General features: G+C 39.3%; 1 protein-coding gene across 5 annotated transcripts in view; it reads left to right on the forward strand.

Annotated features, from left to right (window-relative positions):
* Nucleotides 1-26,331, forward strand: part of SPATA9 (spermatogenesis associated 9) — a 57,130-nt gene that overhangs the window by 22,580 nt on the left and 8,219 nt on the right. For 2 of the 5 annotated variants that reach the window (XM_006080260.4, XM_045166532.1), the window contains exons 2-4: nucleotides 5,643-5,701; nucleotides 7,430-7,518; nucleotides 19,139-19,366. In XM_006080260.4, coding sequence (XP_006080322.3) covers nucleotides 7,453-7,518; nucleotides 19,139-19,366 — 294 coding nt within the window. In that variant the 5' untranslated portion in view covers nucleotides 5,643-5,701; nucleotides 7,430-7,452. The other 3 variants (XM_044947286.2, XM_006080259.4, XM_025292214.3) reach the window with 3 other exon arrangements.

Below are 26,331 nucleotides of genomic sequence, written 5' to 3' on the forward strand. Positions count from 1 at the left end.
TTTTCAATGTGCTATCTAGGTTGGTAATAACTTTCCTTCCAAGGAGTAAGTGTCTTTTAATTTCATGGCTGCAATCACCATCTGCAGTGATTTTGGAGCCCAGAAAAATAAAGTCAGCCACTATTTCCACTGTTTCCCCATCTATTTGCCATGAAGTGATGGGACCAGATGCCATGATCTTAGTTTTCTGAATGTTGAGCTTTAAGCCAACTTTTTCACTCTCCACTTTCACTTTCATCAAGAGGCTTTTTAGTTCCTTTTCACTTTCTGCCATAAGGGTGGTGTCATCTGCATATCTGAAGTTACTGATATTTCTCCTGGCAATCTTGATTCCAGCTTGTGCTTCTTCCAGTCCAGCGTTTCTCGTGATGTACTCTGCATATAAGTTAAATAAGCAGGGTGACAATATACAGCCTTGATGTACTCCTTTTCCTATTTGGAACCAGTCTGTTGTTGCATGTCCAGTTTTAACTGTTGCTTTCTGACTTGCATACAGATTTCTCAAGAGGCAGGTCAGGTGGTCTGGTATTCCCATCTCTTTCAGAATTTTCTACAGTTTATTGTTATCCCCCTCATCAGTTCAGTTCAGTTCAGTCGCTCAGTCGTGTCCCACTCTTTGCGATAGGGCCCCATTAATCTTCAAAAAGCTTTCTTCCTTTCTGGCCTGAGACCTCGCTGCTTCATCTTGTATTTCTGCTGATGCAGACTTCTATCAGCTATTTCTTCAAAGAGTCCTGGTTCCTAGTAGGAGGGTGGGGTACTTTAAAGCCTAGAATCCGAGTGGTGAAGGTGAAGGTGAAGTCACTCAGTCGTGTCTGACTCTTTGGGACTCTATGGATTGTAGCTTACTAGGCTTCTCCGTCCATGGGATTCTCCAGGCAAGAATACTGGAGTGGGTTACCATTTCCTTTGCCAGCGGATCTTCCCGACCCAGGGATCGAACCCAGGTCTCCCACATTGGAGGCAGATGCTTTAACCTCTGAGCCACCAGGGAAGCCCCAGAATCTGGCTCTTAGATGTGCCATTTTCTACTGGGGTTGGGGCGGGGGGGGGGGGGGGGCAGTGTTTCTAACTGTACTGCTAGAAAAAAGGTATTTTTAAAAATCATGAGTTTATGATGATCTTGTCGATTCTGTTTAACATTATGGTGTTTTACTTTGTTCTTTGATTTTTTTTTTTAATTTCAGAGTTTTACTGTATTGCACTAAAGGAGCAGCAGGATGGTTATACAGTGTTCTCTCTCATTCAGTGTTGAAAATCTAAACTACTTGCAAATTCTTAAGAATACCTTTACCACCAGATTAGAACATTAAGTATAATAACCAATTTCTTAATAAGTAAAGTCTCACAAATTAAAACACATTTAAAATAGCTTTAAATGCATTCTTCACAAGTAAGTCAGCACATATTTTTGTATCATGTTCACTCATGCTTAAGAATTAAAGCAAGTATATTACTCTGATGGAAATATGGGAAAATCTCTCATTCATGCAATATACAGGGATATTATTTCAAGTTGAAGTGAAAAAATCTCTTATTTTTTTTAATGTATCCATATATAATCACCTACATGATAGATAAAGAAACCTATGAAGTTTCCCAAAAGTCAGATATATGTTTTCAGTTTATTTGAAGTACCTGATTATCTACAACTAATTTATAACTAAATAGGATTTCAATAAAACAAAAATGAGCCCTATGAGTTCCTATAAGCAAAAAGCTTCCAATGGACTAAGGACAAGAAATCATTAATGCAATCATTCCAAGGATTATGGTTGTTCCTTAAGGTACTTCCCTGGTGGCTCAGACGGTAAAGCGTCTGCCTAAAATGAGGGAGACCTGGGTTCAATCCCTGGGTTGGGAAGATCCTCTGGAGAAGAAAATGGCAACCCACTCCAGTATTCTTGCCTGGAAAATCCCATGGATGGAGGAGCCTGGTGGGCTACAGTCCATCGGGTCACAAAGAGTCAGACATGACTGAGTAACTTCACTTTCACTTTCTTTCACTTTGAGTACAAGTTCAAACCTGTCAATACCAGAGGTATAGAGGTATAATTTTATATTAATTTACACATAATTCCATTTAAGTTCTTTATCAGAGTGTAATATATGAAAAGGGCTCCCCTGGTGGCTCAGGCAATAAAGAATCTACCTGCAGTGCAAGAGATGCAAGAGACTCAGGTTCAATCCCTGGGTGGGAAAGATCCCTTGGAGAAGGGAATGGCAGCCCACTCCAATATGAAAAGTCTTTCCACAAGCAAAAAAAAAAAGGGGGGGGGATATTACTCAGCCCTCAAAAAGAATGAAATGATGCCATTTGAGATAACATGGAGGGACCTAGAGACCATCATGCTCAGTGGAGTAAATCAGACAGAATAAGACACATATCATGTGATAACACATATGTGGAATCTTAAAATATGATATGAATACAAATGAATTTATTTATAAAACAAATAAACTCACAGACATAAAAAGCAAACTTATGGTTACCAAAGGGGAAAGGAAAGGAAGGGATAAATTAGGAATTTAGGATTAACAAATACACACTACTATATATAAAATATTGGGCTTGTCAGAAATTTCATTCAGGTTTTTCTGTACTGGTATGAACTTTTTGGTGAACCCAATAAATAAAAACAAGGGTCTTACTATATAGTACAGGGAGCTATATTCAATATCTTGTAATAGCCTATAATGGAAAGTAATCTGAAAAAATAACTTGCATACACACACACACACAGATACAGATTGAATCACTTTACAGTATAACTGAAACATTGAAAATCAACTATACTTCAATTAAAAATGTAAAGCCACTCAAATCATTTGTATGTCTTGTAACCAATTTGATATGCAACTAATTTTTTCCAATTTGTTTTCAATTTTTATTTGGGGATTACTTTTTAGAAGTAAATATTTGAAAAAATTTACATATATAGTCTTTCGATCTTTACTGCATTGTATGTTTTCACTTACATATCAGTACTAAATTCAAGAACTTGTACACTTTTAATTTTCTATTCTCATATATATAGAATAATAGACTGCAGTTAATCTACTCAGTACTATTTAGCAACAAAAGTGTAAAGGAAAATCAAAGACAAGTGTTCTCAGTGTACCTATTTCCCCATAGAGCTCATCTTGAATTAATTCAGTTAATTATTTAGTTTCTGTCACTATCAAGGGAAACTCAGTTAAAATGTAGTACTTTGTACATGGAGAAAACACATTTTCTTCCCACGGTGTTTAATAAACATTATTGTTTGTATGTAATGCATCTTAAGTGTTTTGCATTTACATTTCAGTTAATTGACTCTATGAAGTCTTTGGTAGGGCTTCCCTGGTGGCTTAGAGGGTAAGGAATCCACCTGCAGTGCAGGAGACCTGGATTGGAAAGATTGATCCCTGGATTGGGAAGATCCCCTGGAGAAGGGAAAGGCAACCCACCCCAGTATACTTGCCTGGAGAATTCCATGGGCAGAGGAGCCTTGCAGACTATTATAGTCCATGGGGTCGCAAAGAGTCAGACACAACTGAGTGACTCACACAGACACACACAGACTTTTTTTTCCCAGTTTCATAATTTATTATATAAATTGAGTACCACACAATGAGTTACATTAGCTTCTTCAAGCATGGGAACTTAACAGATAATGTACAGTTCACAATCTGTTTATGTTGCTTTTACAGCTGGAGTTTTTTTTAGACCTTCACTTGAAGTCTAAGAATGTCAAAGCAATACCTCTGTATGTGGCCAGCACACAATTCATTCTCCCTGCGAGGGTGTAAGAGTTACAATATTTTTGGATACCAGTGAAATGGAACTAGGCATCAGTTTCTGGATCTCTATGATTTCAGTCTTCCAAAAGGCTCAAACTCCACGGCCTGTGTCCTTCACAGTAAGCCGCTGCCCCTCAGTCCCTCTGGAAGATTCCACCTCCCCCTCATGCATTCAATCATTAACATGGACTTCGTTAATGATTAAAATTTTCATCCTGCCCAAGACATAAGTAACAAATTGCAGGAGGATTCTTTACCTGCTGAGCCATCAGGGGAGCCCCATTAAGGACATATTTTTGTAAAACTGTAAAAGCATTATCACGTATTGGGAATATAAACTTGAGCCAACCAAAGACCCTGAGCTCATGAAGTTTATATTGTGATGTAGGAAACAGACAACAGGAAATCTGACCTTCCCAGTTTCCTATCATCTAACCAACCTCAGAAGTTCCTAAACTGCATGGCAATACTACTGTTGCTAATTCTGTCCTCGGTGTGGTCTATCATTTTACTGTAACTATCTGAAGACTTCCATCAGGCTTCCCAGGTCTACTTCATATTAATGGTACTCAACTGGAATTGTGGAATATAGTTAAGTCATTTTAAAGGAGAAGCAAAATGTGTGTGTATATATATATCTTTGAAAATCTGTATTTACAAGATATTAGCAGGCATTTATTTTTCACATTAAAAAAATGATTACTGGTGTGGATGTAAACTGATAGTGACATGGCCAATATGGAGAACAGTGCGGAAGTTCCTTTAAAAAGTAAAAATAGGACTACCATATGATCCAGAAACCCCACTACTGCATATACCCAGAAAAAACCATAATTCAAAACTACACCTGATTCCAGTGCTTACTGAAGCACTGTTTATAATAGTCAGGACATGGAAGCAACCTAAATGTCCATTGACAGAGGAATGAATAAGGAACATGTGGTACAGATATACAATGGAATATTACTCAGCCAAAAAAGGAATGAAACACTCATTCACAGAGATGTGGATGGACTGAGAGACTGTCCTACGGACTGAAGTAAGTCAGAAAGATAAAAACAGATATCATACAGATATCATAATATTAACACATATATGTGGAATCAAGGAAAATGGTATAGATAATCTTATTTGCAAAGCAGAAATAGACACACAGAGATAAAGACACAGACATTGTATGAGGGAAGGGGGTGGTGATGGGATGATTTGAGAGGTCAAGGTTGACATATATATACTACTATGCATAAAATAGATAATTAATTAGAGCCCACTGTATAGCACAGAGAAATCTATTCGGTGTTCTGTGGTGACCTAAATGGAAGGGAAATCCAAAAAAAGGGATATATATACACACATATGGCTGATTCACTTTGTTGTATAGTGGAAACTGACACAGCAGTGTAAAGCAACTATATTCCAATAAAAAGAGGATACTGTTAGACTAAAAGCTAAACATTTGCAGTCACTCTAAAGAAAGATGATTCTTTACCTTACAGGAGGATTTATCTAGGGTTAGTTATTGTACTTTTAAAGACTAAAGTTCCCTTAGTACATTTCAAATAATTCAATTTACAAACATCCTATTTACATGCAAGCTACCTCAAAATTTTAATTCAAATTTTTTAAGTATGGAATACTCAATCATGAGTTGTAAATAACAACAAATAACTAAAGATAGCCACTGACATTATTTCATCTTACTTTGTCTATAATAATGTAATATATAGGCATAAAATATGATTAAATAAAGCCCCAAATATTAAATATTATCAGATATGGTCACAAATGTAAGTAGGGAAAGATGGGATTTTTTTTTTTTTTACTTATCACCCTGTCTTTTTCCATCGCTTCCTTTGCAGGGAGAAGGCCATTAAGAAAAGACAAAAAATTTCATTAGCATAACTAACAACAGAGTCAGGTAAGCTTGGAGTATGGGAAATATTAACATGATATGTTTTCCTATAGATTTTTAAAAATTTTACAGGATGCCTAGGAGGGTGAGATGGATGAGAAGAAAACCAGGTGAAACAATTGGGAGCTCGGACATTGAGGATGGGAGATGGAAAAAAGAATTTGGGAGTTGATGGGAGTGGAGAACACAGATGACCGAGAGAGAGAGAGGTCCTAACGGGTGTTACTCTGGTAGACTCTGATAACCAGGTGTCTTAATAGTGCAAATAAAGAGTTTCATTTTCATGTAGACTCCCAGTTCATGTGTTCACCACTGTCTAATAATATTTTCTTTCTGGCAGTAGATTTCACATTCCAAATGGTAAGGGTATAGTTCTCTTTAGCATCAGCTTTCTGATGGAGGGAAGCAGGTGGTGTTCAGGGGCGGAGAGGTGGTGATGCTGTGATGGAGAGTGTTCTCACAGAGGTGAGGACCAAGGACTGGGTGAAACCTGGGGATCTGGCAGGCACCACAAGCTAGAAGTATCCTGCGATGATCGTTTCTCTTTTCCTGGTAGTTCCCTTACACAGACCTCCAGCTGCCAGTTTTATGCTTGCTGAAGAAACCCATCTAGCTACAGTTAAATATAAAGGCTTCAAATTAAAATGGATTTGAGTTGACCAACTAGCTCATCCACATTAAAATATAACCTTTGCGACCCTGTGGACTGTAGCCTGCCAGGTTCCTCTGTCCATGGGCTTCTCCAGGCAAGAATACGGGAGTGGGTTGCCATGCCCTCCTCCAAGGGATCTTCCCAACCCAGGGATTGAACCCAGGTCTCTTTAAGTCGACCTTCATTGGCAGGTGGTTCTTTACCACTGGTTCCACCTGGGAGGCCCAAAATATAATCAAGTCTGCATGACATGCAGTTCTTTCCAGCTTTGACAAGGGGAAAATAATGGTTGTCTGAAGTGGGAAAGTACTCGAAAGGACAAGGATGAAGAAAACGGAAAGGTGAGATTTTGAAGAAGGCAAACCAAAGACTTCATGATTTTGCCTTGGTCTGACCTAGTGATCCTCATTTGGGTGAAGGGAAAACAGTCTGTGCAGAAGTCTCTTTCTGAGTTAACTGCTGGTGTTTCTTTCTCGCTTGGCATCAAAGGTGAAGCATTTCTTTTAAAGCGTATGCCAGCTCTTTCCAAAGGGAGCTTTGTTCTCAGATGATCCAATAATTAAAGTATCACTGCAGAAATTGAGACAAAGTTCAATCCCTATTGCAGAACTCCTTGGTGTGCTTCATTTTTAAATCTCATTTCTCCTCCCCTTGTGGCTCCAAACACACTCTTCCTCCTCTTAGGCCCAGAGTGATTTCAGAGGATTCTGTAGCAAGTTCTTAGAGGCCCATTGTGCAGTAACAAAGAATTCGGAACTGCGGGTTCTGTCCTCGCTTGCTTCCCTGAGTGGGAAGGCTACCCTCACCCCTCTGGTAGAGGAGGATGGGCAGTGCCCAGGCCTGCAAGCTTGCTGTGAACTAGGAACTCAACATGCCAATCAAACCTGTTGGGTGGATATGTGGGCAGGTGTTGAAGAACTTTTCTGGAAGAAGTATGCACACTATTCTTGTGAAGGGGATCGGGGTATGGAAACCGGGAGTTAAATCCCCAAGGTGGACGCAGCGTTCCGTGTTCTTTTGAATTATGTCTAGGAGATTTTTAGTTAAGCATATTTTTACCCCCTAATTTCTTTTTGTCTTAGTTGAGGGGATCCAGAAAGTAATCATGGACCTTATAGATGAGTTTAAAGATGAATTCCCTACCATCCTCAGATTATCACAGTCTAATCAGGTAATGTGATTTTATAACTTTGAAAAGGATTGTAAAACATATATTGTATTTTTAGTGTCATACCAATTACTGAATTTGTGATTATGAGATCAGTATTTGAAACTCAGGAAAACATTCCTTTCACCTCAGAAAACACCACTTCAACTCTGACTCATTGGAAGGAGTCTATGTAAAGCAGAAAGATTGTGGGGCAAGGAAGTGAGGCAGATAGAGGGATTAAGTTTAAGGACAATCACTGTACCATTAGATTGGAAATCTAGAACATTCTCATAGCTATAGTTGCAACATAGTTTATTTAAGATTTGCTTAATGTAAAAATCAGAAAAATATCTAGATATACTTTAACTAAAATCTGTGGTAATTAAGTAAGTGAAGAAATATAACTGATAAAAATGATTATCACGGGAGAGGTAACTATGGCACGAGTGTGTGTTTTAATGTGGCAAGAAAATAGTGATATCAATTTCAACAAAGTATATATGCATATGTTTTAAAAACCTGTTCCAAAAAAGGTTTAAGATAAGATACGGGAATGGAAGGAGCTAGGTAGAGAATCATAAAGACATTTGGTCATGAAAAGGTAACATTTGTTTAGGGGACACATGTAACCTAATTTACTCAAAAGTACACAACTCTTACTGGAAGAATGGTTTCAGTCATTTTGGCCACAGTCAGAATAGAATATGTTGTAAAGTTATATGGTGCAGTAACAACCTGCTTATCCAGAAATCAGGCTTTTGGCAATGTCAACATGAGGGACATAACACCAAAGGAAGGAAGGAAGCCAAAGAGTACTCTTGAGTAACACAGTAATCACAAAGTCTGTATATTTCGTTCCAAAGGAGAGGCGTTAGCGCTACCTTTAGCCATTCATTCAGACAGATGGCATTAGACATTTAATAAATCCCTTGCCTGGATATGGAAGAAGGAGGACAGAGGTACACAAGACAGCATTCCTTCAGTCAGTGAGCTTAACCTGATGGACACAGAGTTATAAACAAGTAATTGTGATGAAATATGGTACGAGGCACATACAGTTTAGAGGCAGGAGTGACTCTACATACATCAATCAGAGAAGACTTCATGGAGGAAAGATGCTTACACTGGGTCTCAAAGGATGAATAGGAGTTTTCAAGTTGAAGAAAGGGATAAGGTAAGTGGGTAGGAACAGGGGGAAATATTCCAATGGAAGTACTGTCATGCTAAAAAAGTATGAAATGTTAGAGCATATTTCCAGAATGTCAAGTAAATTTGAATAAATGGCATCACCCTTAGGTCTTAACTTTGGGAAGGAGTGATACTGAAATATAAGTATCTGGCTGCACAGTGGTAAGATGGCATCTAGATGGTGGTTGGCTAAGTAGGGTCGAATAAGTCTTAAGGCTCTAGTGGGCAAATCAGACTTTGTAATTCTATATTTTAGTCCTAGTAACGAATTGCTTCCTTTTATATGTATTCCCATAGTCTTGGTATAAATTATTTTGAAACATGAGAGACTTTTCTTGGCCATGCTCTGGATTATTAAGGAAACAGCTGCTTGGTCTAGGAGATAAAATGGTTATGGTCAGCACAGTAGTGGCAATAATTATTGAGAAAACGTCAAGGTAAAGTCAAGGAAGCCTAGGCCTGGAAAGGCCTATTGTCCTTCCAAGCTGTGCTTCACCATTGTCAACATGAGAGAAACTGGGTTTTATTTAATTAAAGCTGCAACTTTCTTTACAGTTTCCTTCATCTCTTCCTACCCTGTGCATAGCCTCATTATCACTGGAGCCATAAATATGCTTTATGGTGAAATAGATTGATATTCTGATCCCCAGAGAACTCTAAGTTCCTATTTCCAAGTCACTGAAGCCATTTCCTTATAAGACCCACACCCCACCTTTGCAAAGAAGAATATGAACATAGTTAAAGTTATTTGATTTCTGATTTTCAAAGCACACTGTTCTTTTTCTACCATTTACTCTGAAGAATATGTTGCTGAGATTGGCAGGAAACCTGAGTAGTTAGGGGATATTGTAGCACATTGAAGTTATTTGCTCTCCAAAAATAAATTATCCAGAAAACAAGGTTAATATTCTGTCCTTAACTAGGTTATTGTTAAAAAGCAGGTTGTAAATGTTGCAGATTTTATTTCTAGTATTGTCTGTAGTTCCCAAACATCCCGAAAGGATGATCCTGATTTTAAGACTACTTAGAGGGCTTTAGTAATTGGACTGTATTTTAAATCTCTAAATTTTGTGATTAGTATTTAAATCTTTTTTTTTTTTTTAATTTTAGGCACCTATTTAAGAAAAAGCCATGTTGCTGGCCTGGGTTAAAAAAAAAAGATTTGATGGGAGTGATGGTAGAATTTTTATAGAAGAATATACCCAGAATAATGGTTATTAAATAATTCTTCATGGCTAAAGATTTTTAAGGACATTGTTTCCACCCCCCTCACCTCCCCAGGGCTGGGGAAAGTTAATTTTAGAATTCTGGCTTGAGGTTCTGGCCTCTGAGGTCATGTATTGTCCACTCCCTCCCTTCCAACTAGCCCAGACCCCAAAACCTTCAGTATCCACATCTTTTAGTAAAAAGTAAGTTTTTAAGGTTTACACTTGCAAATTGCAAGTGATTTCTATAAGAGGACTTTAAAATACTAAACTTTTAAGTTTGAACAAATAAAAAATACAGCTATAATTAGGGAATTAAATTTTTTTAGTTCAAATAATCTTTACTTGGATGAGAGAAAATTTTTATGGTATGTAAGGTCAAATTTACTTATGAAAAGTAGTTACATAACCCCCTTTTTTGGTCACTATCTTGCATTTAACTATGTACTACAAAACTGAGGATTGTAGACAGAGTACATTAGAATCCATGCAAAACCTGGATTTTTACAGCTGTAGATACGTTTTTCTGAACTCTATGCTTCTTTTTTTTTCTTTAAACATGTGGTACGAAAAGTGCTGGTATGACCAAACCAATTTTCTTTGCCCAGTGTGCAGCAAGCCTAATGCTGAGATGCTGAAATTTGCAGCAGAGAAGGGGTTTATTCATAAGACAGCCAAGTGAGGAGACAGAACACATCTCAGATCCATCTCCCCAAAGGCAGGCTTGGGATGCATATGGTGAATAGTGTAGGGTAGTCAGAGGTGCAGGTGAAGGTGTTTGGAGGCAGGAAAAACGTGAGCTAAGGTCTGCTGTCTGTAGGCATATGGGAGTTATATGCTTCTTCACGGGATGCCTGTTGAGAAAATGTTGGTGTTAGCATGATCTGAGGGTGCAGCTTTTGGCCCCCTGATGTCAAAAAGTTACCCATTGCACACCCGAGCAGGCCCAGTTGAATGGTCATGTGATCTTGACTAGTCTGAACTGGGAAAGATTAGCTCCATGTTCCTGAAGCAACCATTACTAGCAAGCCATATGTCAGAGATGTTATCTATAGGAGGCAGTTAAAGAAGTCTTGTGATAAGCCACGTGACACTTGGAAGGTACACAATTTGCAGGAACAGTTAAGGCAAGCTTGATCAGTGAAGGCAGATCAATGAAGCAGAGAGTGTTTTGTTTTGTTTTGTTTTGTCTTGTCTTTTTTTAAAAAAACAAGTACTTCCCTGCTCTTCTGTAAGACTAGCTCAGGAATTGTTAGTCACCAGTTTCTGTTAACGCTATGGGGTACATCTTCAGAGTGGGCTTTTTAACCCCATGGGGCACAGTTTCACTGGGGATGTACCAGTGATGTCTGGAAATTGCTTCTATTGGTATATATAGGGGTTTCTAAGTATAATGAGAGTAGAACTGTAGCTAGAGTGTTCTGTAATTCAGTTGTATTTTTGTCCTTGCTGAGTTTTTTGTTTTTGTGGGGTACTACCATTATTGGGAAAGTTGCAGAGCACAGTGTGCACTGAAAACTTCCTAGATGGTTTCTTACTTAATATTTGCTATATTTTCCCAATGTTTCTCAACATTAACTTGTTATATTTTTCATTCATTCATTTGAATAAATATATTTACAGAGCATCTACTGCTTGACAGTCACTATTCCAGGCACTGGCGAAGGATCAGTGAGCCAAACGGATGTAAAACATTGCTTACATCCTAAACAAACTTACATCCTAAAATAATACACCCCCAAACTTATATCCTAGTCAAGTATAAGAACAACAAACAAGGAAAATAAACTACATATTATGTTAATAGTAGATCTTAAGGAGAAGAAAACATAGCCGAGAAGGGGTGTGAAGTGTAAGGGAGGGATGGGGGAACAGTTGATGGGTAAGGTAGGGTGACCAAGGGGGTCTTAGTGAAAAAGTCATTCTTGAATTGAGACTTGAAGGAAGTGAGGGAGCAAACCTTGGTGTCCTTGAGGACTAGATTGGCACCGTTAGTCCAGAGTCCCTGAGATGGGGTCTACTTAACAAGCTCAACAAGTAATGAAAGAGGGCAAGGGAGAGAAAAAGACGATGAGGCCAGGGAGGTGAAGGAAAGGCAGTCTTCGTAGACCATTGTAGGTACTCAGGTGCACACTGAGTGCATCAGGAGGCCACTGACTGCTTGAGGACAAAAGCAAGATCGGGTCTGACGTAAGTTTTAATTATATCTCTCTGGCTTATGTGTTGAGGAACAGAAAGAAAGTAGGTGAGGGTGGAATCAGGGAGTCCACTGAGGAGGCTAATTTTCAAGTCTGGAGAAAAGAGGATAGTGGCATGTGAACATTAATGGAATGAGTTGTTGGTACTGGGGCTGGTGAGAAGTGGTCAAATTCTGGGACTATTCAGAGAAAGAATTGAATAAGATTTGCTGACAGACTGGTTTCAGAGATGTAGGGTAGTAAAAAGCCGGTGTTACTAGAAATTGGAGTTCAGCATTAAAACTGCTGATGACAGAAAAATGGGCACCACTCTGGAAAAAAAGAAAAGAGGAAAGCAGGATGTGTATTCAAAGACTGGAGCTCAAATAGTGGAATCTGGAGCAGGATCCTTGAGTCACTCTGACTGATGCTAAGTTTCTTTGGTAAATGGTCTTTAAGCCCCTTGTTTATCTCTGAGGTGGTGGTGGTTGGGAGTTGGACTTTCTTTTCTGACATTTGGTGGTATGCTCAGATGATGATGACAAAAAGAATCATCTGAATGTGCATACTTTGCAACAGATTCCAGGATGGTTAGGCCGGGGGTCAAAAAATTTTAGAAAGAAAAGAAAGAAATGAGGACTTCTTAATTTGGGTTCAACATTTAAATTTACACATGTGGTTTGGTAAGAAACTACATAGCATAAAGTGAAAAGAAAGTGAAGTTGTTCAGTCGTGTCCGACTCTGCGACCCCATGGACTGCAGCCCACCAGGCTCCTCTGTCCTTGGGATTTTCTAGGCAAAAGTACTGGAGTGGGGTGCCATTTCTTTGATAGCAGACAAAAAGGAAAACTGGTACTTCAATGAGGAAGAACCTTTTATTTAAAATTTTCTGTTAGAGCTAATTTAAAAAGTAACTCACTGAAAGTAAGAGTGAATTGGAACCAACAGCATAAACTGGTGACTTTTTTTTTTTTTAAAAGAATGTCTCTTTCTGCGTTTTAAAAAATATAAATAGCCTTTTCTCTGATGTCAATTTTGTATTCTCAGAGCCATGAAGAACCACTCAACATGCACCCCTGTGCCCAGATTTGGTTTCTAATACTGTTCTTCTTAAAAGCAATGATGGTCTTCTTGGGAACAAATTGATTCCATGTTTTGTGGTAGGGAAAATAAAAGGGATCAGAAACATCTTGTTGTTAAAAAAGTAAGAATTCTTTCAGTTATCTAGGAAAGTATCAAAATGCCTTCCTTAGGCATTTTAAAATGGAAGCAGAGTCATCAAATTGTAACCATTTAAGCATTAAAGGAAACAAAGATGATATTAATTAGGAAGAGACTGAGTCTGTTGGAAAATGCCATAAACTCAGGAGGAAACTAAAATGAGAAAGATAACCAAAAGTGCAATAAAGCTTTACTATAATGCACACTTGAATTTTTTAAAATATTGTTTGTAATAAATGCTGTATTTTTGGTCAACACAAATTTTATGAACCTTACAGGAGAGTTTTGATTAGTAGATTATCAATTACAAATAGGCTTATTTTTCTACAGAGATAAAAACTTAGACAATTTTGTAAAAGAGGAGAAAGTTGAATGGATCAATCTAGTGTAATGTTTGGAAGAATGCATCAAGATTGGTTAATTGAAATACACATGCAAAGTCAGTGAATCCAGGCCAATACAGATCACCAAGATTTTGTAAAGGAACTGACAAAATCAGGACAGGGAAACTACAAAATGTTAATATTTTGCAGCTGAAAAAATGAAGGTCCCTAAACACTAACAACCACATAGGCAAGGTTTCAGTAACGGTGGGACTGCACATATCCCATTTCTGTTTGACCTGGCAATATGGCCCTCACCGTCTGATTATAAATTATAATGAGAGAAAACGCAGTACAGTCAGCTCTCAGTACCCGGGATTCAACAAACCTCTGATTGAAAATATTCAGGAAAAAAAATTCCAGTAAGTTCCAAGAAGCAAAACTTAAGTTTGCTGATTGCAGACAACTATTTATATAACACATTGTATGAGGTTTTATAAGTAATCTAGAGATGATTTAAAGTGTAAAGGAGGATGTGCCTAGGTTATATGCAAATACTGTTTTATATAAAGGACTTAAGCATCCACGGATTTTGAGATGCTTGGGAGTCCCAGAACTAACTAATCCACATGGGATACCGAGGGACAACTGGAAATTGTGATTGGAAGTAAAACCAAACTTTTTTCAGCTGCTCTGCCTTGAGGAGTTGGGAGGAAGAGGCAGTGCAGCAGAGCGTAAGGTCACAAGAGATTGAATCTGTTTATGCAGGAACTTTGGATACTGCAGACCACGTGGTTTCTCCTCGAGGTGTGCTTGCGGCCAGCTTAGATAATATCAACTGATTGCACCTGAGTATTTTTTGTGCTTGTTCTACCTACCATATAACTGCTTGTAAGGATTGCTGTGCTCTAAAGAGGCTTGGAATTATAGCAACCGTAGCAGCCCACAGCTTAGCCCATCCTCTACTGGAGACTAGGAGGACTGAGACCACAGGTGGGCTAATGGGACTTTTCAGCAAAGTTAATAGACTACACCACAGTAGGATACCAGATGTTGCAGAAATACATCTTCATTGACAGGCTAGAACAGCTTTTGATTATCTCCAATGGCAAATGCTGATGAGTAAGAGAAGTACTGAAATTTGATGACAAAAACAACACTAATAAAATTATGACTGTAGGATAAAAGCTGAGGCATTTAAAATAAAGATACATCATGTTAGCCCTTAAACAAATATGATGTTTATTGTAGATCAAAAAATCCAAAAGATGTTTTGAACTTAGATATTTGGACTCAACAAATAAATGAGATTCAAAGTTGCTTCTTTTTGTTATTAACCAACTCTTTCCTCCAAGTTATATACTGAAAAGCCAGAATCAGTTCAGTTCAGTCGCTCAGTCGTGTCCGACTCTTTGCGACCCCATGAATCGCAGCACGCCAGGCCTCCCTGTCCATCACCAACTCCCGGAGTTCACTCAGACTCACGTCCATTGAGTCAGTGATGCCATCCAGCCATCTCATCCTCTGTCGTCCCCTTCTCCTCCTTCCCCCAGTCCCTCCCAGCATCAGAGTCTTTTCCAATGAGTCAAAAGCTAGACTAGCTCATAAAATTACTTAAATGAATAATGGAAATTATATTTGTCTGTTGCCTGGAATGCAGTCTAACCACATTGTAAGTAATTTCCCTGTGGTTCACTTTCTGCTAGAACAGAGAGCTACATGTCATGTGTTTTAGAAATGCCAGAAGTGTTTTCTGTCAGAATGTTCACAGAAGATTTGAGGTTTTCAGAACTGAAAGTATTGTGAGCTTGTTTAGTATATAGCTGCTGCTGCTCCTAAGTCGCCTCAGTCGTGTCCAACTCTGTGTGACCCCATAGACAGCAGCCCACCAGGCTCCCCCGTCCCTGGGATTCTCCAGGCAAGAACACTGGAGTGGCTTGCCATTTCCTTCTCCAATGCATGAAAGTGAAAAGTGAAAGTGAAGTTGCTCAGTCGTGTCCGACTCTTAGCGATCCCGTGGACTGCAGCCCACCAGGCTCCTCCACCCATGGGATTTTCCAGGCAAGAGTACTGGAGTGGGGTTTAGTATATAGGGCTTTTGTTTTATTTTTCTTTTAAACTGTACAATGCATAGTGTATGTGTACTATATTTTAACATTAAAAATTAAAATCATACTTTGTGTGTATTATGTATGTATGCTGTACATTATATACAAGGATGTCCATCGACTCTCACCACTTTTATTCAACATAGTTTTGGAAGTCCTAGCCACAGGTATCAGAGAAGAAAAAAAATTAAAGGAATCCAAATTGGAAAGGAAGAAGTAAAGCTGTCACTGTTTGCAGTTGACATGATATTATACATAGAGAATCCTAAAGATGCTACCAGAAAACTACTTGAGCTCATCAATGAGTTCAGTAGAGCTGCAGGATACAAAATTAATATTTAAAAATCTGCTGCATTTCCATACACTAACAATAGACCATCAGAAAGAGAAGTTAAAGAAACAATCCCATTCACCATTGCATCAAAAAGGATAAAATACCTACGAATAAACCTACCTACCAGAGAAGGCAATGGCACCCCACTCCAGTACTCTTGCCTGGAAAATCCCATGGACAGAGGAGCCTGGTAGGCTGCAGTCCATGGGGTTGCTTTCACTTTTCACTTTCATGCATTGGAGAAGGAAATGGCAACCCACTCCAGTGTTCTTTCCTAGAGAATCCCAGGGATGGGGGAGCCTGGTGGGCTGCCATCCATTGGGTCGCACAGAATCAGACACGACTGAAGTGACTTAGCAGCAGTAGCAGCAGCAGCAGCATGGAGGTAAAAGACCTTTACTTGGAAAACTATAAGACACTAATGAAAGAAATTGAAGACACACAGACAAATGGAGAGATATACCATATTCTTGGATTGGAAGAATTAATATTATTAAAATGATCATACCACTCAAGGCAACATACAGAATCAACATAATCCCTATCAAAATACCAATGGAATTTTTTTTTTCACAGAACCAGAACAAATAATTTTAAAACTTATATGGAAACACAAAAGACCCCAAATAGCCAAAACACTCCTGAGAAAGAAGAACACATGGGAGGAATCATGCTCTCTGACTTCAGACTATATTACAAAGCTATAATAACCAAAACCGTATGGTCCTGGTACAAAAATAGACACATAGGTCAATGGAACAGAATAGAGAGCCTAGAAATAAACCCACACACTTATGGTTAACTAATCTATGACAAAGGAGGCAAGAATATACAGTGGAGAAAAGATAGTCTCTTCAATAAGCAATGCTAGGAAAACTGGACAGCTACTTACATAAGAATGAAATTAGTGTTCTCTAACACCATATATAAAAATAAACTCAAAATGGATTAGATACCCAAATGCAAGAGTGGATACTATAAAATTCCTAGAGGAAAACATAGGCAGAACAAGCTGACATAATTTACAGCAATATTTTTTTGGATCCATCTCCTAAAGCAAAGGGAACAAAAGCAAAAATAAACAAATGGGACCTAATTAAACTTAAAAGCTTTTGCACAGCAAAGGAAACTATTGATAAAAGGAAAAGACAACCTACGGAATGGGAAAAGATACTTGTAAATGATGTGACTGATAAGGGGTAATATCCAATAATATTAATAATATATAAACATTTTGTGAAATTTAACATTTAAAAAGTCAACAATCTGACTTTAAAAATTGGCAGAAGAACTCAACAGACATTTTTCTAAAGAGGAAATGCAGATTGCTATCAGGCACATGAAAAGATGTTCATCGTTGCTAATCATCAGGGAAATACAAATTAAAACAACAATGAGATATCACCTCACACCTGTCAGGATGGCTGTCATCAAAAAGAACATAAATAATGTCGCTGAAGGTGTGGAGAAATAGGAACCCTCCTACGCTGGTGTTGGGAATGTAAACTGGTGCAGCCACTGTGGAAAACAGTATGGCAATTTCTCAAAAACTAAAAATAGAACTACCATATGACCCAGCAATCAACTCCTGAGTATACATCCAAAAAGTTAAAAACATTAGTTCAAAAAGATGCCTGCACCTCAGTGTTCATAGCAGCATTATTTACAATCGCCAAGATATGGCAGCAACCTAAGTGTCCACCAACTGATGAATGGATAAAGAAGATGTGTTACACAATGGAATACTATTTGGCCATAAAAATGAAATTTTGCCATTTGCAGTAACAGAGATGGACTTGGAGGGCATTTGGCTAAGTGAAATAAGTCAGACAGAGAAAGACAAATACTGTTCTTATCACTTATATGTGAAATCTTAAAAAGTATAATAAACTAGTGAATAAAACAAGAAAGAACCAGATTCAGAGATATAGGGAGCAACTAGTGGTTACCAGTGGGGAGAAGGAAAGGGGAGGGGCAGCACAAGGCTAACAGATAGAAAAGGAGTTACTATGGGATTATATGATACCATAAATTGTAAGCACTGTAGAATTTAAAGATCTTTTCATTTAATTAAAGAAAAAGGAAAACCAGAAATCTCAAGTTAACAAATTTAGCACTTTACTGTATATGGGAAGACGGAAGAACCTGGGCTCATTAACATCATTCCTTTGCTCTGTCTGCACCTTAACTAGTAAAAAAAAATTTCAAGTAAATTGTGCATTATGTATATATGCTATATTTTATCACTTAAAATTTTACAGTAAGCTGGGAAAATATTTGTAAGAGTTTTGAATAAGGATTGTTTGAAAAATTCAAACATTGAATGATATTTGAATAAGAATTATTTACTTTTGAAAGAGCTCTTTTTAAAAAATGCAAGAACAGATAAATAAATCCAGAGACAAAATGAAAAGTTTTTGTCTTTAGGCTCGTAAGTTAATTCTGGAAATGGCAACCCACTCCACTATTTTTGCCTGGAAAATTCAGTGGAGAGAGAGTCTGGTGGGCTACAGTCCATGGGGTCCCAACATCGGACACGACTGAGTGACTTTCACTTTCACATCCTAAGGAAAAAAATCATATATTCATATTATTATTTAAATACAAGAATGGGATCCGTGAGCTGTATGGAGGGTAGGAGATAATTATTGGACACCTAGTATCAGGCACAATGTACAGTTAGGTGGCACTTGTCTCTGCCTAGAGATTTTTAAAATGTCCCGGAAACAAATGGGTGGTTGCGGGGGTTTCAGGAGGAATGGAGGAAGGGAGCAGTGTGAGTGAAATAAATGAAGGGGATTAAGAGGTACAAATCTCCAGGTATATAATAAGCAATGAGGATGCAATATGCAGCACGAGGAACATGATCAACAATATTGTAATGACTTTGTATGGGAACAGATGGTTACTAGACTTATTGTGGTGTTTGTTTCATACTGTTTGCAAATGTCAAATTATGGAGCACACCCAAGACTACCATACTATTGTACATAAACTATATTTCAAATTAAAAAAAATTTTTAATAAATAAATAATGCACTGGAGAATCACACATCAGTCACTTTTCAAAGACTTCTTTTCCAGAAAAGAGAACCCATGCAAAAACCATCCAAAATCAGAATGGCTATCGCTTTAGCCAAGATCAACCGAGGGACATTAATTCAAGGATTAAACAGCATTTCCAGATCCTCCAAATCAGTTGCCAAACTTCTGCAGCCTCAGCTTGCATGCAGACTTTTAGAGTTAAGGGCCATATCTCATCGTTTGCTCAAGGAAGTTAATGCACCAAGGCAACCCCTGTACAACATACAGGTATGTGAACATTGCATTTGCTCAGGATGTGGGTCTTTTTGTAGGAAATATTCTGAAACTGCACAGTATGAAAAATGAAAATGTAGCACATTTGACTGTCCTAGATGTAAAACGAACAGTTGGCTAAGAGAAATGAATGTATGAGCCTTTTTTTCAGTATAGTATGTTCTCTGGTTTAAATAAATCTGAAATAGGAAGTAATCAGACTTTTTTCTCCCTTGTTATTCGATTGAACTAAATGAAACTTTTGATTTCAAATGGTTCAACCTAAATCAGTTCAGTTCATTTCAGTTGCTCGGTTGTGTCCGACTCTTTGGGACCCCATGGACCACAGCACGCCAGGCCTCCCTGTCCATCACCAACTCCTGGAGTCTACTCAAACTCATGTCCATTGTGGGCTGCCATCTATGGGGTCGCACAGAGTCAGACACGACTGAAGCGACTTAGCAGCTGCAGCAGCAGCATGTCCATTGAGTCAGTGATGCCATCCAGCCATCTCCTCCTCTGTCGTCCCCTATAAGCATGCAAATTACCAGTTATGTCAAACCTATAAGAAATTCTACAAGAAGCCTTAAAAATGATTGTGCTTTGTGCTCTTCTCCATATAACCTTGTTATGTCTCCAATATAATCTTTGTTTGATATAATGAGTATCTTTAGCTGTAATCTCATTTTGATAGATGTGTCAATGTTCAGGTCTGTTTCAAATTCCATGTTCTGTGTTGTTTTATTGAGACTCTATTATATTGAGGACAAAAAAGCTCTAAATTTTTCTAGACCAGTTTCTTTTTTTCTAAACTTTATGGCACACAAACTCTGAGTTTTTCGATCTGGGCATTATTCAAAACATTCCTTTGTTAAAATGAGAGTTAAACCAGAAAGGATATGTATTAGTTTTTGTAGTCAAACAACCCAGAGTTGAGAAGCTTTCAGGCATAGCTGGATATAGTACACAATACCTTCAGGATCCTCTTTCTTTCTTTGACTCATCTCTTGGTTCAGATTTCTCTGTGTTGACTCCATTCTTAGACTGACTTTCTCCTCACGGTCACAAGATGATTTGCAGTTGTTCTCAGGGGCTACATCCTTCCAGGTTCAATTACAACAGAAAAGAATAAGAGTCCTTGATCCAACATTCCTGGCTAAGTCCTGAGGTGCACTTTTAGGGATTGACTTTCCTCTAAACCAAGGAACTGGGGTGCATTGATTGGTCTAGGAATCGACTACTGCTTCATTCCTAGAGTAGGGGTTGCAGCCCCATTCAGACAATGCCACTTAAGGGTGGGGAAAGGATGAACCCTCAAACAAAAATGCGTTGTTTTGAGAAGATGATAAAATGTATGATGAGTGGTTAAAATAAAATATATAGGAATCTCTCTTTAATCAGAGATTTTGACATTTTCAGAAAGCATGAGCTATTTCAACTGTGAATTGCCTGAGATAGCATTTATAAAAGGCTCCTTTATAATACTTGATGTTTGTGAAAGTAAAAAATGGTTTCTGTTCTGTTAACCATCAGATTTCTAAGCACTATAAGGCTTATTCCTGTATCTTTAGATCATTGAAAAGAAACATAGCTGAACTGTATTAAATTCCCACTGAAATATCTTTCTGAATCTAATGTTTTGCCTTGCTCTTTCCTTGCATTGTTAGACCCACAGTTTCTACAGAGTTGATATAAGAACTGTTCTTTGCAGACTATTTCTATATTTATTATGAAATAACGTTTAAAGACACTGTCCATTATTGTTATTCAGAGCCTTTTCTCCTGCTCTTTGCTAAGTTAAACTATGAAAAAGCTGAGATTTTACTTTATTTACTAGGTAATGAGTTAGTCTGCCATATCTCCATTGTGGAGAGGAACCTTGAAATCAAGAGACTCATCTTTTTATAAGAATGCTGGCTCATCTGCCCAGAGAGAGAGAGAGAGAGAGAAGCATATGTCTCTGGAGCAGAAGGAAAAGGCTTTCTCTTTAGTGCCCTGTGTCATGTCCTGAGAAGTACATCTCTAGATCTTTCCAAAGGAACATACCTTCTCTAGATGCCAAAGTTGTTTGCTATTCAACCATATCCTTTGCCCAAAAGACCCAATCTGTACAGGAATGAGAGAAATTCATGGAGAACTGTCTCCCAATACTCATGAAAATTCAATGGCAGAAAAATAATTTCTGTTTCCAGTGGAATCGGGGTTTCCTTCTATCCAGTAATGAGAACGATACTGAATGGATTCTTTACCACTGAGCCACCGCTTGGACGCTCAGTCATGTCTGACTCTTTACAGTCCCATGGACTTTATGTAGCCTTCCAGGCTCCTCTGTCTATGGAATTTTACAGGCAAGAATATTGGAGAGGATTGCCATTTCCTATTCTTCCCCACCTAGGAATTTAATTTGCATCTCTTGCATCTCCTGCATCGGCAGGTGGATTATTTACCCCTAGCACCACCTAGGAAGCCCACAGCTATAGTCCTATGGTTTATTATTTTAACTTCTTTGTGGTATTCCATTATAAGAAAAAAGAATCCACAGTTTATCTATTACTGGACAGATGGACAATTTAGTTTCCAAATTTTTTACATTGCGAACAGTGCTTCAGTGAACACCCTTGTAACTGAGTCCATGTCTGTATGTTGAGACGTTTCTCCAGGACTGCTGCGTCATGAGGGATGAACAGCTTCAATTTTATTAACTGTTATCAAAATGCTTCCCAGGTGGCACTAGTGGTAAAGAACCCACTGACAGTGTAGGAGACATGCAGAGGTTCTTGTCCCTTGGCTTGGTCGGGAAGATCCCTTGGAGCAGGAAATGGCAACCCACTCCATTATTCTTGCCTGAAGAATCCCATGGACAGAGGAGCCTGACGGGTTACAGTCCACAGGGTCGCAAAGAGCTGGACACCACTGAAGCAACTGAGCACGTGCACACACAGCCTTAGAGACCTTTGTGATTCTTGAATCCGAGGATAATTTCTTCAATTCTGGAAAACTTTCAGCCATTATGTCTTCAAATATTGCCTCCTCATTTTCTCTAATCTCGTTCCAGAATGCCTACTAAACACACTTTTGAATCTTCTCATTTTAGTCTTTATGTCCATTTACCTTTCTTGTATTATCCTTTATCTCTTTTTGATACATCTGAATAATTTCCTCTGATCTGTCGTCCAGTTAACCAACTCTCTCCAGCTCTAATATGCTCTTTTACTTATTAAATGTATTTTAAGTTTCAAACATTATATTTATCATTTCTAGGAGTTCTATAATATTTGGTGTTTCCCTCCAAATTTCTACTTTTTAAAAAACATCCTTTTATAGAATTATTTCTTTTTAATAACCACTTTTATTTTAAACATATTATTTATGATCTTTTTAAAGATTATTCTTTGAGATTTAGGGGGATTGCTAATTTTTCTGTCTATTGTGATCTGTGTTGTGTCTATTCAACATTTTATTCAATTGAAAATTTTTCTTCAGTAAGAATTTTTTTTTTAAATAGAAATACCTTCTGGCCTTGGGGATACAACAGTTTCTCTAGAGAATTTTGCTTGTGCTCAGGAGGGGTCACTCTCTGGTGGAGACCTGCTTTCTTACCTTTTTGGTCTGGCTGCCGCTGTTGCTAAGTCATTTCAGTCGTGTCCGACTCTGTGTGGCCCCATAGACTGCAGCCCAGCAGGCTCCCCCGTCCCTGGAATTCTCCAGGCAAGAACACTGGAGTGGGTTGCCATTTCCTTCTCCAATGCATAAAAGTGAAAAGTGAAAGTGAAGTCGCTCAGTCGTGTCCGACCCTCAGCGACCCCATAGACAGCAGCCTTCCAGGCTCCTCCATCCATGGGATTTTCCAGGCAAGAGTACTGGAGTGGGGTGCCAGTGCCTTCTCCATTGCAGCTCTACAAAGGCCTGACCTCACCTCATGCACATCCAAGTCTCATCTTCATTCTGTTTATTAAAACTCAAGCCCTCAGTCCTTATTTCAGGATCCAGTAACATCGCCATTCCTGAGACATGAAATCACACACTTACTGCTTGGCTTTTAGTTCCTGACATGGAAAGATTTATCCCTTCCTTCCTCCTCCTCTTTCATGTTCTGTAAACTTAGTCTGGTATTATATTTTTGGATTTTGATTTATATAGAATTTATAGGGTTTTTTGTTTTTTTTTTTTTTTTTTGGTGAGAGGTTTCCCACTAGCTTCATCTGCCACATTGCTGGAACCAGGTGTCCTTCAGGTTTACTTCTTAATATCTTTTACAGATTATAAGATGGTTAACTTTCTTTTTGGAAGTGAAATGTAATTCTACCCTTTTTCACTTACTTAATGAAGATTTACTGGAGAAGGCAATGGCACCCCACTCGAGTATTCTTGCCTGGAAAATCCCATGGATGGAGGAGCCTGGTAGGCTGCAGTCCATGGGGTCACAAAGAGTCGGACCCGACTCAGTGACTTCACTTTCACTTTTCACTTTCATGCATTGGAGAAGGAAATGGCAACCCCCTCCAGTGTTCTTGCCTAGAGAATCCCGGGGACAGGGGAGCCTGGTGGGCTGCCATCTATGGGATCGCACAGAGTCGGACACGACTTAAGTGACTTAGCAGCAGCAGCAGCAATGAAGATTTACTGAAAACATGACATGTAAAATCACGTGTGGGTACTCAGTTCAGTTCAGTCACTCAGTCATGTCCAACTCTTTGCGACCCCATGAACTGCAGCACGCCAGGCCTCCCTGTCCATCACCAACTCCCAGAGTTCACCCAAACTCATGTCCATTGAGTCGGTGATGCCATCTAACCATCTCTTCCTCTGTCGTCCCCTTCCCCTGCCCTCAGTCTTTCCCAGCATCAGGGTCTTTTCAAATGAGTCAGCTCTTCGCATCAGGTGGCCAAAGTATTGGAGTTTCAGCTTCAACATCAGTCCTTCCAATGAACACCCAGGACTGATCTCCTTTAGGATGGACTGGTTGGATCCCCTTGCAGTCCAAGGGACTCTCAAGAGTCTTCTCCAATACCACAGTTCAAAAGCATCGATTCTTCAGCGCTCAGCTTTCTTTATAGTCCAGCTCGCACATCCATACATGACTACTGGAAAAACCATAGCCTTGACTAGACGGACCTTTGTCAGAAAAGTAATGTCTCTGCTTTTTAATATGGATTCATATATGTCCTGTGGACTATAGTGATGATGGGCAAGTAAGCCATGACCACTGGGTGTACTGAGTGCATGATCAAAGTGTGCGAAGTGGACTATGGAAGCAACAACAAGGGGGATATAATTCCTAAAAGTAGTTGGTGTAGGCTTCCTAGAAGGTGATACTGGATCTGAGGCTGGGAGGAAGGGAAATTATCCCAGTGAAGAAGTAGGAGAATCATTTGAGAAAGTAGACAATGTATAATAAGAAGCTGAGGCAAGAGCATGACTTACATAGGAAATGTAAGTAGTTCCACAAGGCTAAAGTGAGACAAGTGGGAATAGTCCCAGATCAGAGCTTCTGGGGTCCTTGAGGGTTAGGAGTGAGGAGGAAGTTTTTCTTGGGTAATGTGTATTAGCTAGGGCAGAGATTCGGAATTGCCACTGAAAGGAACCAAAGTGGTAGCAAGGAAGAAAGCATATATCAAATCTGAAAGTCTCAGTGAGGATAGACATAGAAGTGTGAGTAGTGAAGTTTAGTGGCCTGGAGAATCCAAGGAACAACAGAGTAACGTGTGAGGTGCCGTGGAGGTCAGTGGGTTGGTCTGTGAATGGAATGTATCCGTGGTACCAGACCGAGCCGAGAGGTCAATGGCATATCACAGAGTTCAGCTTACCCACAGTGGACTCCAGCCTGAATTCCTTCAAGAATGGTCAGGCTGCCTGTGTCAAGATGGAGCTCTGTGGTGTGTGAAAATGAAAGGCGTGAAATGTGGAGAGTTGGGGTCAGGCCTGCCCAACTGGCCATCTTGCTACAAGACTTCCTTGGCCCCTGGCTCTATGGGTGCTGTCAGGCTGCTCCTCAAACCTTTTCCTGTTGTGCAGGGCTGAGGTTAGTGGTGTATGCCTGCTTCTTCTGCAGGGGGCCTTAGCAATGGAAAACTGAGCGTTTCTTGGTGATTTTCAGTATCCCCGGCAGCAGTACTTACAGAATGCTGCGTCTGCTAGCCTCGGAAGCTGCCTGCCCGAGTGAGGCCTGCAGCTGCTCTAGGCTGCAGTGACCTACATAAGCAGCTTGGAGGCTGACTTCAGCCAAGACACGTCAGCTCCCAGACATAGTTGCTGACTTTGGCACCCCAGCGCAGGGCCACAGGACCAGAAGCTCTGTCTATGATAGAATCCTCTGTATAGTGACATTAGAGGCATTTGCTTCTACTTTGTACATGTTCTCTGGAGTGGTGTGGTCAAGAGATGAGCAAACTAAACTCTTAGCCTCAGGAGTGCCTGTGCCATAAGTGGACCCCAGGGAAGTGTTGCTCCCTTTTTCAGGATGAAGAATCACAGAGGCTTACCCAAGTCAAGTTTCTTCCTCACCCCCAACCCTCCAAGGTAGACTCCAGTTTGGGATTTAAACTGTAAACCTCACAAATAGCGGGAACTTCTTTAGCTCCTTGAAGGGCTTGCCATGAGGCTATCTTGGGTGGTGTCATTCAAGACTCAGGGTTGGGGGGAGAAAGGACAATTCCTAGAAAGCAGAAGTATTGGAATCTTGAAGACATACTTTGGCAGGCTGGCCACGAGGGTGAGATATTCGAGCTTTTATAGGACCACCTGATTAAGAGCTCATCCAAGGGTAATGCTCCACAGGCTGTTAATACTGGCATGCTGTTGTTGTTTAATCATTAAGTCATGTTCCACTCTTTCGCGACCCCATGGACTGCAGCCTGCCAGTCTCCTCTGTCCATGGGTCTGGGAAGCCCCAATACTGGGATGAACAAAGTCAGAAAGCTTTCTTTCCTGTGGATTGCTAGGAGTCTTCCCTGCATTCATGAGTATTGTGGGTTGCTAAG

The sequence above is a fragment of the Bubalus bubalis genome, chromosome 9 (genome assembly GCF_019923935.1).
Source record: "Bubalus bubalis isolate 160015118507 breed Murrah chromosome 9, NDDB_SH_1, whole genome shotgun sequence".
NCBI classification, from domain to species: domain Eukaryota; kingdom Metazoa; phylum Chordata; class Mammalia; order Artiodactyla; family Bovidae; genus Bubalus; species Bubalus bubalis.